General features: G+C 33.4%; 2 protein-coding genes across 10 annotated transcripts; both read right to left on the reverse strand.

Annotated features, from left to right (window-relative positions):
* Positions 1-550: 550 nt before the first annotated feature.
* Positions 551-6,945, reverse strand: LOC100265221 (ubiquitin-like-conjugating enzyme ATG10). Of its 9 annotated transcripts, none has more exons than XM_059738279.1 (9): positions 6,839-6,945; positions 5,973-6,073; positions 5,832-5,875; positions 5,135-5,301; positions 4,984-5,034; positions 4,818-4,901; positions 4,588-4,687; positions 3,358-3,455; positions 551-1,089 (listed from the first exon to the last, which is right to left on the reverse strand). In XM_059738279.1, exons 4-9 carry the CDS (start codon positions 5,285-5,287, stop codon positions 883-885), a joined length of 693 nt encoding a protein of 230 aa, XP_059594262.1. In that variant the 5' UTR covers positions 5,288-5,301; positions 5,832-5,875; positions 5,973-6,073; positions 6,839-6,945; the 3' UTR covers positions 551-882. The 9 variants fall into 9 exon arrangements, with proteins under 9 accessions (XP_059594262.1, XP_059594261.1, XP_059594260.1 ...); XM_059738278.1 differs by having other exon boundaries at positions 5,135-5,331; XM_059738277.1 differs by lacking the exon at positions 5,832-5,875.
* A 2,801-nt stretch (positions 6,946-9,746) lies between these two features.
* LOC100260014 (rhodanese-like domain-containing protein 4A, chloroplastic) lies at positions 9,747-15,462 on the reverse strand. Its single transcript, XM_002270984.5, has 5 exons — positions 14,725-15,462; positions 12,454-12,556; positions 10,889-11,134; positions 10,163-10,249; positions 9,747-10,069 (listed from the first exon to the last, which is right to left on the reverse strand). The coding sequence occupies exons 1-4, from the start codon at positions 15,381-15,383 to the stop codon at positions 10,196-10,198; spliced, it is 1,062 nt and encodes a 353-aa protein (XP_002271020.4). The 5' UTR covers positions 15,384-15,462; the 3' UTR covers positions 9,747-10,069; positions 10,163-10,195.
* Positions 15,463-16,956: the final 1,494 nt, after the last annotated feature.

Raw genomic sequence — 16,956 nt, forward strand, 5'->3', positions numbered from 1 at the left:
ATTTAATCACAAAAAAAATAATTGATTAAAGTTAATATAATGTAAATCATGACTTCAATGTTTCTCCAATACACACAACTATATTTTTTGAATTTATTATTAGATGAATAGATTAGAAATTAGGTAAGACATAATTAATAACTTAAATTCTTTAAGGAGTCTTTTAATTTTTAAGAATAATTTTAAATTTAAAAAATCGATCTAATTACATATTAAATATTAACATTTTCAAATATTATATTCATAATCGGATACTAAATTGTAAATACACATATGTAATGAGAAATTTGACTCATTCATATGTTCAAAAGGTTAAACTTTATTCATTATTTACTTTAGATAAAATATTATTAATAATTATTATCCATTTAAAAAAAATACCAGAATTTTAATAACCCTAGGTTTCTAACATGTACTAAAATATTATTATTTTATAAAAAAAATATAATTTATGATTTTATTATAATATTACTATTCATGTTTTCTTAAAAGCTATCTATTTTTTAAATTTATTTATAATTATAAAACTCTTTTTAATTTTTAATAAGACTTGAATTAAAATTAATTAATATTATATAAATTGAATTTACAAAAGTGTCATTATCACTGATTCAAATTCATTGCTGATCCTACAGAACAATTCTACATACACACCTACAACTCTGGCTCAAGGAGAAAACCCTGAGACCCATAACTCTACTCTATACCACAATAAACCCTTTTGTCTTTTCTAGATTGCCTGTCATTTGAAAGAGTGAATCACTTCAGCCATACTATTGAAACGCTCACTACTTTCACTTTCACTGGATCATCAGAAGAAATGCCTTGTTAACCCCTGTCTGGAAGATTTAGGGCAAACCATTCTCATACAACTCGCCTCCTTCACTCTGTTCTTTTGTTGAACATTTCCAAGGGGACCTTAAGGCCAACCGCCTGCCCAACCATCGAGATCCATGATGAGAGATATAGCTCAACTGGCACCCCTTGGCTACCACCAAGGGAAGGGTCTGTGAGAAAAAGCAGCTTCATCCACTCACTGGTTCCACAAGGATGTAATTTGTACCATGGTCTGTTCAAGTATGGGTGCTCCTACAATCGAGGACATTGAAACATCAAAAACTTGATCATAATATTTTTTTTCTCCCTAACCAAACATGGATTTTCTGAAATTTTTGCAAGTAATATTTCTTTCCAGACAACACCTAGCATGCATAAACAAGCTTGGAAGGGAACTAAACATGCAAAGATGCAAGATGAAGGATATCTATGCAAGGTAAGAATGGACTATGAATGCTTGGTAGCACCAAGCACCTTTTACCATGCTTGATCATTTAATCAAAGGAAGAAACATTGGGAAGGCATATTTTTTCACAAGAAGACATCATAAGTTAATTTAATTTGGTCTCACTTCTGAATTCTACAATATGCTGCAAGATCTCCATTGTTAGATCACTTCTATTTTCCCTGTTTTTTTTTTTTTTTTCTCTCTTCTTGATATACAAATTAAGACCTGTTTTTTGTTTGTGATTTTAGCTAAAAGTTGATGCAGAAGGCAAAGCTTTAGTTTTCAAAGGAAATATTGATGTTCATCAAACACAAAATAACTTATTTCATAAGCTAAAATAGAGCAATTCCAGAACTCCTATGTTTTTAAAGTTCCAAGCTATTTTAATAAACTTAATAAAATGGTACATGAGCTTTTGTTGAGCTTAAAAAAGAGTTTTTAGCCTCTTAAAAGCCAATCTAAACAAAGACTTAAAAGTAAGAATATACATATGCACCTAATAAAGGGGGACACAACCCATGTACTCAAGGGATATAAGAGATTCACATAAAACAGTAAGAAAAAAAAAAGGAAAAAGACACCAAAAAGAAAAGGAAAATGTTTAAAGCAACCTTGGCTGTCTAAAAATCCCCAAAAGTGAAGTTGACATCTCATACAGAACCTTTAGACTACAAAAACAAATAATTTAGAAACTGATTCTCAATTACCAAAATTAAATCTCCAAGTCTTGAAAGGTTCATCTCTTCCCTCTTTTTCCAAACTATCCAAAACAAACATAATAGAGCAATTTTCCAACCCAATTTATGAATCGTTTCCTTGAAGCTACTATGATAGGCTAGAAAAACATTCCAAGAAAAGACAACACCAAAGATGACAGGCAAGAAATCCAGTTGCAAATGAATTAAAAATATAATCAACATATCCTCCTTCTGATTGCAAAGGCTACACCAATTAACATAAACCCCCCCTCATCTCATTAGCTGGTTTATGTTTAAGATTTTTGTCTATACCACCATCCAAAGAAAAAAAGGCAGCCTTGGAAGACACTTTTGGATCCCAAATCTGTTCAGCAGCAAAAGGAAGGGTTAAGTCTTGCAGAAAAATCTAACTGTGAACATGCCATTGCATGAAGCCTTAGAAACTAAGATACCCTCAACTCCACTACACCACAATCTCCAATTCCCAATCAAAGAAACTACTTCTATGATGGAACTTCAACTTCCCTGATGCCCACCTCCCTAGCATCCCAAATATCCCCCATCCAAGATGGTTATGATCTACAAGAATAAACAACCTGCGGAAACAATCTTTCGGAGAACACAACCCACCTTTTTTATCTTTTGTACTACATTTGACCTCAGTGAATTGTAGCCAGATTTGACCTTTTGAACTAGCATCCACTTATCCACCTTTTTTATTAGATGGTGTATAGGGATTGTGTACTTTGATGAAGGATTTTTCCTCCTTCCTTTTACTTAATAATTCGATATTAAGAGAAAATATTAATACTTATCATAATGCACTTAATACAACAAAATAAAATATTTAAAAAAATTAAATTAAATTAAAAGGAAAAAAAAAAAAGGATGCCCCACCCATCATATTAGTGAAAACACTAATTCCACTTGATCAAATTCAAAATCCAAAATTTTGGGAAATCATTTTTTATCAAGAGCAAGTTTTAAAACTTGGATCAAGGTAATGAACGCACAAGCTTTCCTAAGAGCTTGGGGTTATACAGTTGGATGAGACCAAGATCCACAGCTATTTTTTCAAGTAATTTATATTAAGCTTCATCTCCCAGCATTAGGTGGATCAAAAAATCAAAATCAGGCTGTGAGAGAGGGACTAAAACCCTGGCCTAGATGTTCTACGTCCAGAGACAAAGCGATGCACAGTAGCAGACACGTATTGTCAACTCCCAGTTAATAACTAGCATATGTATCATACAATCACTTTAATTAACAGTCACTTTCTTGTCAAATTAATAATCATTAATCAAGATTGAGAGGCAAAAGAAAAACCAAAATAAATAAAAAAATGATAACAAGAGGAAAATAAGAAATATGTACCTCCTGAGTTATGAATGTCCATTTTGATTCCATTAGTACATTTGTAGAGTTTCCAGGAAGTTCCTTTTCAACATCTTCCAACAGCAAAGGTTGGCCATCTACAAACTTACAATGATTAGTAAATTATTTAACTCAGAATGAACTCAAGGTTTGTTATGTTAGTGGCATTTTTCTGTTTCATAATCAAATAAATAAACAAACTTAAAACTAATCAGTATGCATAGGGAAAATAGAGGTGCTTTGTGTAACTATGGAAAATACAACTTGATTATTATTATTATTTTGATAGGAAATAACAAAGAGATATATTGATAGAAATAAGAAGTACAAAAGAAGGACGAGGAATCCTCCCACCAAAGAAATAACTAAACAACAAGAATACAAAAACAAGAAGCTACAATGTAAAAACAACGAACAATCTCTCTTGGCTAGACCATCCCGTTGGAGCTACACACTGCTAGCCAATCTAATTGTAACACATTAAGGGGAGTGCCCTTAAAAACCATGGAACAAAAAGCCCAAAGAGAAGCAAGGAAGTGAATGGAATTCTATAGATTCTCTGAATTCCTAGCTTTATCCTCAAATATCCTAGCATTTCTTTCCCGCCACACAACTCAAATTAAAGCAATGCACGCAGTTTGCCACAAAACTATCCCTCTCTTGGATATTTCAAAACCTTTATAATTGATGGCCATCATGTCGGAAAAATACAACTTGATTATCAACTGCAATTTATGTAAGGTCAATCGCTATAAGAATGGTTCAGAACCTAGACATAGCAAAAGCAATTTTGATACATTGAAACAAGAACTTGGATCAAGGTAGTCAGAAAAGACACATTGTACTTTGATTTAACAAGGACCTGGTCCTAGATAGAGCTACACAACAAACAAGGATTGCACATCCAACTTTCTAACCCAACAGTAGATTTATAACTCCCTGTGGTTGTACATGGGTAGGTTCATACTTATTATTGGGCTTTGGACAATCCCTGAATTGAATTACGATGGGTTAGAAAATCTAAAAAGAAGCAGCACAGAATCAACTCTAACATATTGTCATAATCAATTACTGGATAAATTATCAGAGCAGTGCCTAATGTAATAAAATTTGAATTTTTAATGTTGTAAACAAATGTCTGCTTGTAAAAAAACAATTAGAAAGGTATATTTGTCCTTTTGTGGGATCATCACCCCAATACAAATAATGGCTACATAGAGACGAACATACCACTAGAAAATGTGCGGAAATATAGCACTGGAACCCTATATGAAGCACTGTGCACTATATGGAAGTCAAAGTAACGTACATCGTGACTATAACTCTGGACCTGGCAAAATGAAACAAGAACATGGTCAATCTATTGTTCAGGAGTATTATCCATGTCTATTCAACTACCCTTCAAGGCTTCTACAAGAGAATGTAAACTAAGAGCAGAATATAGATAATGACATACTTACCAAAGTAGCATTATCAATGTACTCATCTTTCCCCGGACAATTAGGCTCTTCATTTCCCTTGTGACTTTTTTCATCGTGATCTTCCTGTACAAGACACAAACAGAGGTAGATTGTATCAATTCTGCTTACACCAGAATTTATTCTTCAATGGAACATCAAATCAGACCTCACAAGACCTGAGAATGCACATGTTCTCTAGTGACAAATAACCCTCTACCTGAGAGAGATAAGTAGCACAGAAGATAAGAAGCAGGAACAGGAAATTTATAGCATCAACCAATGCATCAGAGCATGAAAAAATGGTGGGCAAAACTAACTTCATGAGAAGTCAACCATGGTGATTTTGGCCGAGGTACCCATGACCATGGAGGGAGAACAGGGTTGATCCTTTTCCATTTCTCAGTGAAAGCATGAGCAGCAAGGCAGAAGTCACTTGATGAGAGGGTTCCATCCCAAGATGATATATCCATGGCCACCTTGCCACCTGAAGAGACAAGGAACACCCCACAAGAGGCTGCATTCGAGTCAAATTAACTAATGTTATCATCTAAAATAAAGAACTATTGTATGCTCAAAAATGTTCCAAAGTGGAACCCCAAACCTTTTGACACCTGAGTCACACCTCATGGTTTCCTTGATTCTAACTTCCTACACAGGGTACCATATCCTTAGTGTCATTTGTTGTCTTAGATTTTCCCATTCCTTTATGTTAATTCCTTTTCCTTTATCATAAATCAGTTTTCGTTCTTGCATTCCCCAATAGTTTTAGCTAGAACTTCTATTAATTTTAGATGCCCTAAGGCCTTTTTAAATCAATAAATGAGCTACGTGCCTAGGTGCACCTTTTATTAAGGCAACTTTAATATATATTCACCATTTTCCTGTCCAAAAGACAAAAAAGAAAACAAAAATTGCCCTAGGCATTTGGAGGACTATCCCCATGAGGTGCTCAAAATAGCTTATTTTTCTCTCTTTTTCTGGATTCCATTTATTGATGCAGCTGTTTGATCTTACCAGTATTACTAGCTTTTCAAAATATTCTTCAACCACACCCTACCCTGATTTTAACCAGGAACAAAGTCATAAAGAACCATGTGTCAGATTTTTATTTTCTATGCCATTGCAAGGTTTGAAGGGATAGTATAAAGAACTTACATGAACAATGCTAGCCCTTGAGGCCTGGCTCAAGTGGTAAAGGGGCGGGGAGGATTTGTGGGAGGTTCCAAGTTCAAGTCCCAATGGGGACAAGAATTTACCTATCAAAAAAAAAAAAAAATCACATGAACAATGCTAAAGATATTATTGGTTTGAACTGACCTGCCATTTGGTTATATTTTTATTTTCCTTGTATTTTCATAAAAATCTAAATAACATATCTCATTGTTGCATATCCACTTTTTGTTCATAAAGTTTAGCAAAGTAGCCACCCTAAAATTTTCCTTTTGACAGAACAATTGGAACATACTCTTGATTTTGATTTTGTGTAAATTTACATGTTGCACTACAGAGGGTGTCTGAGAAGCTGTTCATGCTGCAAATCATTTCTTGGAAATATGAGGAAAGAAAAATTCAAAATTCAGCACATTTCTTTCAAAAAAAAAAAGTTCAAAATAGAAAGAGTATCCAAAAAACACCTATAACATTTGTACATTCCTTATGAAAAATCCATCTCGAATTCTGCCTTTCTCTGCCACATGCCAGGTTTTGATATAGTTCAAAAAAGTTAGCGTATTTAATCCTATAAACACCAACCAAATTAGTAATTCTGAATTCTAATTCCTCAATCATGAAAACCCAAATCACCATTGTTTGACACCTGGAAACAAACGCTAATTCCTTAATCATCACAAAATATGGCAGAAAAATCAAGCGACTCAAAAATTGAAAACCTCGTCCATTCCAAACCCTAATTCTTACATCATAAAATAATAATAATACTAATAATAATAATAATAATGCAGCCATTCAATTACTGAAAACCCAATTGAAACACTGAAATCGACAGGGGTATGGGAACTCACCTAGAGAAAACGGTGTTGCAGGAGCTCTGAGCAGAAGGAGCGAAACCGTAACGTCCACTTAGAGTTAGTTTCTTTAGACGATAACGGAATTGATTTCGATTCACACTCTGGAATGGGTTCTCGGTATCTCCCGTTGCTTAAACGGCGTCGTTTCAGTTTCACCGTTTTAATGTTTTTTTTTTCCACCTGCCCCTCCTATAAAAATATTAAATTAAATGTTAAAGTTGGATGGTAAAATCAAATTTAATTTTTTTTTAAGGGTTTGATTATTGTATCAATACCTTATCAAAGAAGTATAGTCTACATGTACATCCTAATTCCATTTTCAACGATCCTTTTGTACCAAAACCCGATTACTTTATATCTTATATTTTGTTTCATTGCTAACTTCATTTCTAATCTTATTAGATTTTCATTACTTTTATTTTACATTAACTTTTTTGTATTTTAGTCTCATTTGTGTTGTATTAATGATATATGTTTGTACTTTATTCGATAATTCAAATTTTGTATAATATATAACCCAAATTTTTATCATATACTTGAACTTCGGGAATTCAAAATTTATATGACATCAATTCGCTATGATAGATTTTTCCCAAATGTATTATTTTACTTTAAAAGTATTACAATTTCACATAAAAATTAATTACTTGAATTATCTCACCAAATTGCATTAAATTGTTAAGAAAAAATAAAATAAAATTGTCCACCATTAGTTATTTTTGTTCCAAGGAACAAGAATAAAAGGATACCATCTCTTCCATCATGATTAAAATCTTTTCTTATATCTATAGAAATTAAGGGTTTGTTTGGTAATGACTTTCGAAAACAATTTTTTGTTCTTTGAAACAAAATCGAGAAAAACATGTTTGATAACTAGAAAAAAAAGTTTTTTATTCTTAAAAACAAAAAAAAAAAAAAATTATTATTTTCAAAAAAATATCTTTTAATTATTTTAAATTGTTTTTTGAGGGTTGTTTTAAAAAATAATTATACAAATATGAAGACCAATTAAAAATAAAGTACTACATGTTTTTTTAAAAAAAATATATTTAAAAACATAGAAAACAAGTTAAAAAAACAGCTTAGGTTTCAAAACTAACATTTGTTCTGCAAAACATCAAAAAACAGTTTTTGAAAACTATTACCAAACAAGACCTAAAACTTCATAAAACATGCAACTATCATAATCTTATACTAAAATATCTAAATATGACAAGCTTACATTTAAGTAGAAAACACATGCCCTCTTTGATAAGATTTGTTCAATCTCGTTTGAATCCTTCTACATAAAATGAGATACAAAAAATGTGATTAGTATGAAAAAGTTGATCCAAGTGATTTCATAAACAAAATACAATTGGGTCTCGATTAGCATAAAATTATTTAGTGATTAGCATAGTAAATCATACGAACTCGCAATAATTCACACATAAGAGTACACATTTACCTTGTTTTATCAATAAAAGGTGCATTAACCATTTTGTGAGTTTTGTAAGAAAAATAAAGGGAAAAGACAACTAAAACGATGCACTTTGGAAGGGTTAGTAGCCCTAGAAGGAAGCTTGCTTGCCAGGTTGCTGTTGGGTTGCCTACAAGAATAGTCTACTAGACACTAATTTCACTAGGCTAGGACCCTTGCAGTTAGAACTGCCCTTTTGCAATTTTTAGCCTTTTTTTCATGCATTCTCACTTTTTCAAGCTCATACAGGCTTGCAACCTCCCCAAACCTATTTTTCTTCGTTCCTAACTTTCCCTCTCTTCTCCCTACTGGAGATTTGAATTTTCAATCGTCAAATCTCGCTCACCTTTTCCTATTATCATCCTTCGTTTCTCATTATTCTTCAAGCAAAGCTCGTTAGGACCAATGTCAATGCCTCAAGAAATGAATTAGAGCTGCCATACAAGCTCCAACTGTCATAACATGCATGACACTTGACAAGGCAGATTTCCAAGAAACTGCACTCTCACCAAAAATGAAAACATATTCACTAGTGGATTTCATCTCATTTGAATTCGAGATCTAATTTGCATCACTAAATCCTTCAAGGACACTTGGAAATCCACTAAAGCACAAACCATAGTTAAGTATAAAAGGTTACCTCGTTCTTATTGGCAAGGTGAAGAGACATTTTAACCACCCTCCTAGTGGTGGCTTTCTCACCTTAGTCATTTCTTTTATAAATTGCAAGCATGAAAGGAGTATGGAACAACATAGAAGAGAAAATAGAAAGCAACGTCTAGTGATGGGCTTAGTTAGGATCTTTTCTTAAGTAATAAGATGCAATCCTCTCATTGACCAAGATGACCACTCAATTCTTTCATGTAAAGATTCAATTGTCATATTTTGAATTTCTTTTTTCAATTCAATGCAAGGCCCTTTCATTTTGAGTCAATGTTGGGACATTTGATTTTAAAATTTTGGGTTGAAGCATAGAGCCACAAATCTTGAAAATGATTTTGGATTAGTTAAGACAGGAAAAATTGCTTTATTGCTATCACTGCTTGCTGCCATTGCTTGAAAATATTCCAAATGGATGGTAGATGGTGGAGTGATCTTTGGGGCAATAAGCCTTTAGGTAGAGCAATACCCCAAGAAGGGAGGGGGTGTTGCAATCGTTTTTCTCAATTGTTTACAATAGTATTCCAAGCCACCAAAAAGAATTCACTACCCCCATGAAAAACAACACTCAAATCTCCTCCAACTATATTAGAATCGTGGTCCTTGAACTTGAAAACTGACTTGTAGATGTTTTGACAAATTTTCGACAAAGAGGAAATCTGATAAACTTTGCACTCTCACACATCAACATAGTCCTACAATTTCACAAGCACAAACAATATGATCAAATATGAAAAAAAAAAGTGACCAAATTAGAACTAATATGACCAAGTACGAAAAGAATTGAGGTAGCAATAATGCCACTAAAACAATATGATCAATTTACAAAACTATGTACGATACTTTTTGCAGCATACAAGAGGTACGGTAGAATTTACCAGTAAAATACTCATTGAATAACACATGAATAATCCGAAAAGTTTGAGTACTCAATAATGAAAGAGTAGAGAAGTAGAGGAATTCAACATCCATACTTTGGCCTAAAGAACAAGAATTACAGAGTTTTGGATCATTCCAAGGGTTATCATAAGATGCACTCAAAATTCTTATCTTCATGACTGCTATTACTCCAAAAACAATGGGCCATCCCATTCTACACAATCTCTCTGCAATTCAAGATAAAAGACATTAGCATTGATGCCCAAAATTACATATCAACTTCATCATCCGATTCATCAGTGTTGTAAACCCAACACCACCTTTTCCTGAAGATCAGATGAGCTTCAGCTCCATCAGGTTCGCGGCTTTGCTGGAGTTGGGGAAGATGGCGGTTTCAAATCTGGGTACTATGCCAAAAATACCAATAAATATGTTAGCAGCTTCTTTGGGAGGAAACTGTTAATGAACACACAGCAATGCGTGTTATTCAGAATGATGATTTCTAGACTTCCATGTATTGTGTAACTACAACACAGCATAGTTTTGGTTTTCAGTCAGGTCAATTAGTGTTGAGAACACTACAATATGTGAATGCATCATAGAAATTGAAGGGCTCATGGAATGCGATCAGTAGAATGTGTATGGTGCTTACCTCATAAACTGTTGAGAGGCGTAAGGCTTGGTAGTTTACATAGATTGCTCAATGAAAAGTTGGAACATGATGAGGTTTTTTTAAATGTAAAGCAGGCTTTTATTTTCAACAGGATGAGGATAAAAGATGAAATGTTGGCTTCAAGTGCATGTGGCAATGTGGGTGTAGCTTTCTTCATGATATAGATGATATAAATGATATTGAAATGGCCCCAAAATAAAATTAAAGTAATGCTTGTAAAAGATGTGGCAAAGAGAACACTGAAATTTGACTCCAAATTAAATTCGACTAGTAATTCCAACTTAAACATAATCCTCACTAGCTTCATATAATTACTTGAGGGAGGGAGTGAGGGCGGAAGGGAGAGAGAGAGAGTAAGTTAAGATGACCATACATTGGGATAGGGAGAGGATGATCTAGAACCAAGTTTTGCCTGTGGGGTGGATTTGATGGGCTTTTTCACATATCCATTGTCAACTGTTTCACTGCTATCCAGAGGTACACTTGCCGAAGAGGAAGCCTTGGAGTTATCTTCACCTTCAATAATAATGCCTCCATTTACCTCAGGCTGTCGTGACATTTTAACCTTCTTCTTAGGATAAATATGTACTGACGGTGGCAATAGGTTTTCTTGAATTGCCTGCAAACATGCATGTACAAAACTTAATACATAAACAACTACACATAAACGAATACAAAGATTCCTTAAAGCAAGATTCCTATCAAAAGAAAAAGATTTCTTAAAAGTAAAAACGCAAAATAAGAGTGAAATACAAGCAAATAATCAGGAATGCCCCAAACCCCTGCTTATAACTTTCCATATATACCAATTATTATTTAAATAAGAATAATACAGCAAAAATTCTCAATAATGCCCTATCAAGAAACGAATCCTCAATAATGAGAAAGAGCAAACAATACAAGGAACATGTAGTGCGTGCACGATATGTACTACATGTAATGTGTAGCACAAAGAAATAGATAGAAAGACCTCTTTCAGCTCAGTATTCTTTTCTTATTAACTTTTCAATAAAGCAGATAAATGCCAAGTTCAAACAAAACAAAGAAATTGAAACTTGGTTCCTTAGAAATCTCCCAAGTGCAACTGCAAATGCAAAGATCTTCTACTCCAGCATAAAAGGCAATTAAAGTGAAACACAAACCGCTTTCAGAACAAAATAAAAAATAAAAAATGCAGAATTACTAGTTTAACAAAGAAAAGAATTAAACAGAAAAGAAACCTTATAAGAAACTCAGAAAATAAATGGATACTTTTAAATAATCAACCATATTGAATGCATATGACACTACAAGAAAATCTAAATTTTGTCCATACACCCCACCGATGCCATAGAACAGATTATATGGGTAGAATCCACTATTGAACTAACCCACCCATTTAATTTCTTGGGCATATAACTGTTAAGAGTGCATGATATACATTGTGGGCTCAAATCCTACAAGCTTAAGCTTTTAAGAAAACTGGTTGTTCAACATGATATCAGAACCTTATTTGGTAAGAGGTCAAGTGTTCAAACCTCACCACCGCATGTTTATTTACCCAATTTATTCGACCCACGTGTAAGTCCCAAAATGGGGGGCTACACTTGAAGGAGGGTGTTGGAGTATGATATACATTGTGGGCTCAAATCCTAATGACCAAACCAAAAAAGGAGGCTACACTTGAAGGAGGGTGCTAGAATGTATGATATACATTATGAGCTCAAATCCTAATGACCAAATGTAACCTAACCATCCAACTACTTAAGTTCTTAAGACATTGTTGCTAATTTGGTCCACAAGACAATTTCAGTTCGGTTAATGAATAATAGATCTAAATGCGGTACAGTTGACATAGTGCAGGTTCAATGGAGTTCTACAAGAAGAAACTGAGACCCAAGCATGGATGGAATAGACAAACAGCGGTTAAAAAAAAACAAGAAAGATAGGGAAGAGTACCTGCCAGCCATTCTTGCCTCTGATCCCACCCCTGATTGCATAAGCCTCTTTGAATCCATTTTTGAACAATAACTCGGCCACTTTCATGGAATTACCATCAAAACTACCTTACAAGCAAAAAGAGGAAACAACAATGAGATAATAATCACAATCTTACTTGAAGAAAAAGAAGATAAGAAATATCAAAGCCTGAGTACAAGAATATAACTTGATATGCACTGCAGCCCTAATGTTCTATGTCCCCAACTGATTTGTTGTGAATTCATCATGTATTCTATTGGCTAAAACATTTATCTAGAAAAACATAAATGAATTGAGGAAGGAACATTAATATAACCTAGGAAGGTGATTGATCAGTACAGCGCATGTCATTCCTTTTTAGAGTCTAACAGATCAATAAGTGCTCAACTGAAACAGCACATGACATTTTTTTTCAATAATCATATAAAATACAGCAGAAAACGTTTAGATAAGGATACTAGTCTATGGAGAAAAGATCCTATCAAACTTGTTCATATTCACCAAAAAAAGAAGGAATCAAGCGCATTATACGTGCTTGACGCTCCATGTCAGTTAATGATACCCCATTCCTTTTTTCATTCTAGTAACAATAAACTTCTTCTGATTTGCTAAGACATCCAGGCAAGTCTAGACGTTGGGCATCTCTTTAGCTGTCAGCAAATGAAAGCAGAAAATCCATTACTCATTTTGTCTTTCATGGGAACTGCTTTACTCAATAATACACACCAACTAAACAAGCCTGAAACTCCAATCGATAAATAAAGAGAAGGATAGACTGGTCCTGAATACCTGGATGTTAGAGGGAACTTTGATGTAGGAACTCATCATCAAATTAAGAACCACCCTGCCCTTTAGAATGAGCAACTGATTTACTGTTCATTCATCCTAAACTATTTAAACCCCCTAGAAAAAAAGTGTCTAAGAAGAAAAAGGGGAAATGGAGGCCAACTGGAATCATTCATGTTCTGAAAACTCATCCAAACTAGAGAAAATAAACTTGAAAAATATGCTTCAACCAGAGGATTCAGTTTATTTGATGAAACCACTGTAGATCAAGGGTGAATCATACCTGAAATCCACAATTACCTAATCTAATAACTTGTTCTTTGTTCTGCAAAAATATACAGATCTACCTTGAAGCTTCATCAAACATCAAAATAAAGTTAAAAACGAAACCCCAAAAGCACACTTTGTTTCTAGTAATATTTATTGTTTTGGATTTTGGTCCTAATTATCTCAAGTCTAGCATGTCCTGTTGATGAATACCAAGGCACATGTTGGCACAAACCGTACCCGCAAATTCAAGTCCATGTTTCACCATGGCCCTTTAATCAGTAAGAAGATCTGAAATTGGGAGAATGGCTCTAGAAATATGATGTTACTGCCATAATCACAGGACAGAAAGAACAAAAGTTTTTGACAATATACAACCATGCAGAAAGCAGAGAAGTGGATTCCTTTTTTTCTTTGTACTGCAAGCTACTTTCGAAGAAATAGCCCATTTACCTTAACAACATATCACACGAAATTTTATTCAACAGCATTATTCCTGCCAAAATATCATTTTCATTAAAACAAATTGACCCAAAACACCCAATCTGCATTTGCAGTTTACTTTTAGTGTTCAAAAATTTCAGCCAGAAAAGAATAACTATAAGTAATAATTTCTTTATCATATTTAATTTCTCATTTTCCATCAAAAGGACAAACACCAACAAATTTATTGATTGTCCATTTTTCTTCTTCATCAATGCAAAATATTTCATAATTATTAAGAAGCTTGGCACCTAGCTTTTGTGTATTTGGAAAAGTGGAATCACCATTGAAATCTTTTCTCTCCAAACTATTAAGCATTCACAAACAACAAACTCGTCGCTGTTGAGGTGGAATAGAATTAAAAAAAAAAAAAAAACTATAGATTTGAAGATTATGGGCTGTTAATGAGTATCATGGGAGATGTCATATCCTCCATTGGAGCCGAGCCAGACCCTTAATTCTAAATAGCAGTATTGTTACTGTATTGTCGAGCTTAGATTAAGTCAAATTGGACCCACTTGTACGAATCCAAAAATCAGGAGATTTGAACTACAATTTTCTAGAACACAATCTCCATTCCCCTAACCCCTCTCTACAAATAACATATTTGAGCAGAAAATCTCAAAATTTTCAGAACCCATTTCTCAATTATGTTTAAATCTTTCAATACAAAACTTAGGTTCTATCCGTTTGAAAAGAATTTTCAGCACTTACTTGTCGAGAACACAGACAGTGGTATTCTTAGGATCAGCAAACTTTGTGGACACGCTCTTCAAGAACGCATCTTCATCATCTTGAGAAAACTGAACCTGAACCACTCCCTTATTCAAAATCTTCAAATTGGGAGAACCCAGATAGGCCAGGCTCTTCCCATCCCTGATATCCAAAAGCTGAGCATTAGGGTCATCTCTGAGCTTCCTAAAGGCATTAATAGCAGAAATGAATTTGAACTTCTTCAAATACTCCTGGGTCAGAGGCACTACAACTAGCCAAATGAATGTAACCCCAGCGACAAAAAAGGGGTTCCTGTTGAAAAAATCATCGATGGAAACAACTATAGACTCTAAGTTGATCTTGTCGTTGGCTGACACAACAGTTTCAGAAGCAAAGCAAGGAAGAGGAGTGAAAGAGGAGAGACCCAGTAGGAGATGAGGGATTTTATCTGGTTTTAGTGGAAATTGAGAGAGAAAAGCAGGAGAGGGAGAGGGAGAGGAGGTTTTGAAGATGAGAAGATGGTTAACGGGAGGGTGGGCAGTTGTGGGTTTGTTGATGGGAATGGAGTTTGGGACGAGACCGATGGGTTTGAGGGTTTTAGGGTGGTTTTGGAAGGGTTTGGAAGGTGGGAGGACTCTGTAACTGTGAAGGGACTCCATGAACGTTAGAGAGCTTTTGGATTTGATAACAAGATGATAAGATTGCAATTTCGTTTTATAGTTTCTGAAAACTCATCCACTTCCTCTCTCTCTTTATTTTTACTCTTTATTTTTATGTTTTTATTTTTTATTTTTTATTTATTTTTTATGTTTTGCCAAAATTCTTCTTTTCCTCAAATATTATGAATAATAAGGAGGTTTATGTTTATTTTTGATAAATTTTATCTTTAAATTTTAATACTATTGAGGTAAAAAGGATGGAATAGTTGGATACCATGGACTAGATTTTTTTAGAGTACTTAAAAATTATTTGAAAATAAAAAAATATTTTTTTATTTCAAACCTGCCTCTTCTTTTAATTTTAGTCAACAAAAGGTGGATATTTTGATTTTAATTAAATCTTGAAAACAGTTTAAAAAAATGTTATTAAACATTATTAGAACCTAGAATGCTATCTACAAAATTAACGAAACTTACTCTATGTATATGATAAATTCTCAACCTAGAGAAAATGACAAGATTCGATTATAAAATTAAAAAGAGTTCATTATATATTTTATGACCCTACACGACCTCACTTTCTCCATCTTTCCCCATGCTTTAAAATTTTCATCTTATATGATAGGTTGAGTTAGAATCTAAGTAAATACATAATGCTTTTATATATATATATATATATATATATATATGGAGAATCTAAATGAATAAACATCAATTAAAAGGAAAAGCTTTTAGCTCTATATGTTAGAAAATTAAGAAAAAAAGATCTCACTATTCTAATTTAATGAATCAAAATAGATTTATAAAACTCATCTTATGTCATTGTGATAAAGATCACCTTATGTAGATTATTCATAATGTTGTCTCACTTTGATAGCACTTTGTTACCTTGTATTAATATTGACATCTTATATCTTTTCTTTTCTTACTTTTTGTCTCTCTCTCTCACTCTTAATATTTGTACAAATGATAGGAAATCTCATAAACTTAGGATAAATGAAAAGGGAGACCAAGAACTCTTTTATATTAGGTCAAGTGACCTTCCCTCAAGAGTCACAAATGAACATTTTCTTCTAGATACTTGAATCTACATTTCTCAATTCCATATAGTATTCATGGTATATGAAAACATTAATATAGGTGTATGACTTTGGTCATTTTACCTTGTATACAATTTAGTAGGTTTATGACTTTGATAATGATACCTTGTTTTTTCCATATGCTTTATACATTTGATCTTCCAATGGGGGTGGCAACTTGGATAGGTTGGTTGGATCCAATCCAAACCCAACCCAATGTTTAACCAGATTTAGACAATCATTTTTAATATCTAGGTTAAGCTTGGGTTATATTTTTTCAATCTAAACTTCATTTGGGTTAAGCTTGAGCTAAGGTTTCAATAACTCAAGGTTAACCTGAACCCGATTTAATATTTTTATAATATTTATAATGTATATTATCCTATATAATAATATTTTGAATCATACAATCCGACTAATCCAAACTCAACCCGAATTTAGAAAAATGAGATTAGGTTGAGTAGCTTAAATTGGGTTGAGATTGGATTGATTGT

The sequence above is a fragment of the Vitis vinifera genome, chromosome 7 (genome assembly GCF_030704535.1).
Source record: "Vitis vinifera cultivar Pinot Noir 40024 chromosome 7, ASM3070453v1".
Classification (NCBI taxonomy): Eukaryota; Viridiplantae; Streptophyta; class Magnoliopsida; order Vitales; family Vitaceae; genus Vitis; species Vitis vinifera.

What these genes read in the sequence shown, in the direction of transcription:
- LOC100265221 (XM_010647007.3), bottom strand. Translation starts at nt 5,287, where the DNA reads ATGGATATATCATCTTGGGATGGAACCCTCTCATCAAGTGACTTCTGC. An exon ending in GCATTCTCAGGTCTTGTGAG is followed by an intron (nt 4,902 to 4,983) that starts GTCTGATTTGAT and finishes TGTCTTGTACAG; the next exon opens with GAAGATCACGATGAAAAAAG. An exon ending in GGACATTCATAACTCAGGAG is followed by an intron (nt 1,090 to 3,357) that starts GTACATATTTCT and finishes CCTCGATTGTAG; the next exon opens with GAGCACCCATACTTGAACAG.
- LOC100260014 (XM_002270984.5), bottom strand. Translation starts at nt 15,383, where the DNA reads ATGGAGTCCCTTCACAGTTACAGAGTCCTCCCACCTTCCAAACCCTTC. An exon ending in ACTGTCTGTGTTCTCGACAA is followed by an intron (nt 12,557 to 14,724) that starts GTAAGTGCTGAA and finishes CTTGTAAGGTAG; the next exon opens with TTTTGATGGTAATTCCATGA. An exon ending in CATCCTCTCCCTATCCCAAT is followed by an intron (nt 10,250 to 10,888) that starts GTATGGTCATCT and finishes TTTTTGGCATAG; the next exon opens with TACCCAGATTTGAAACCGCC.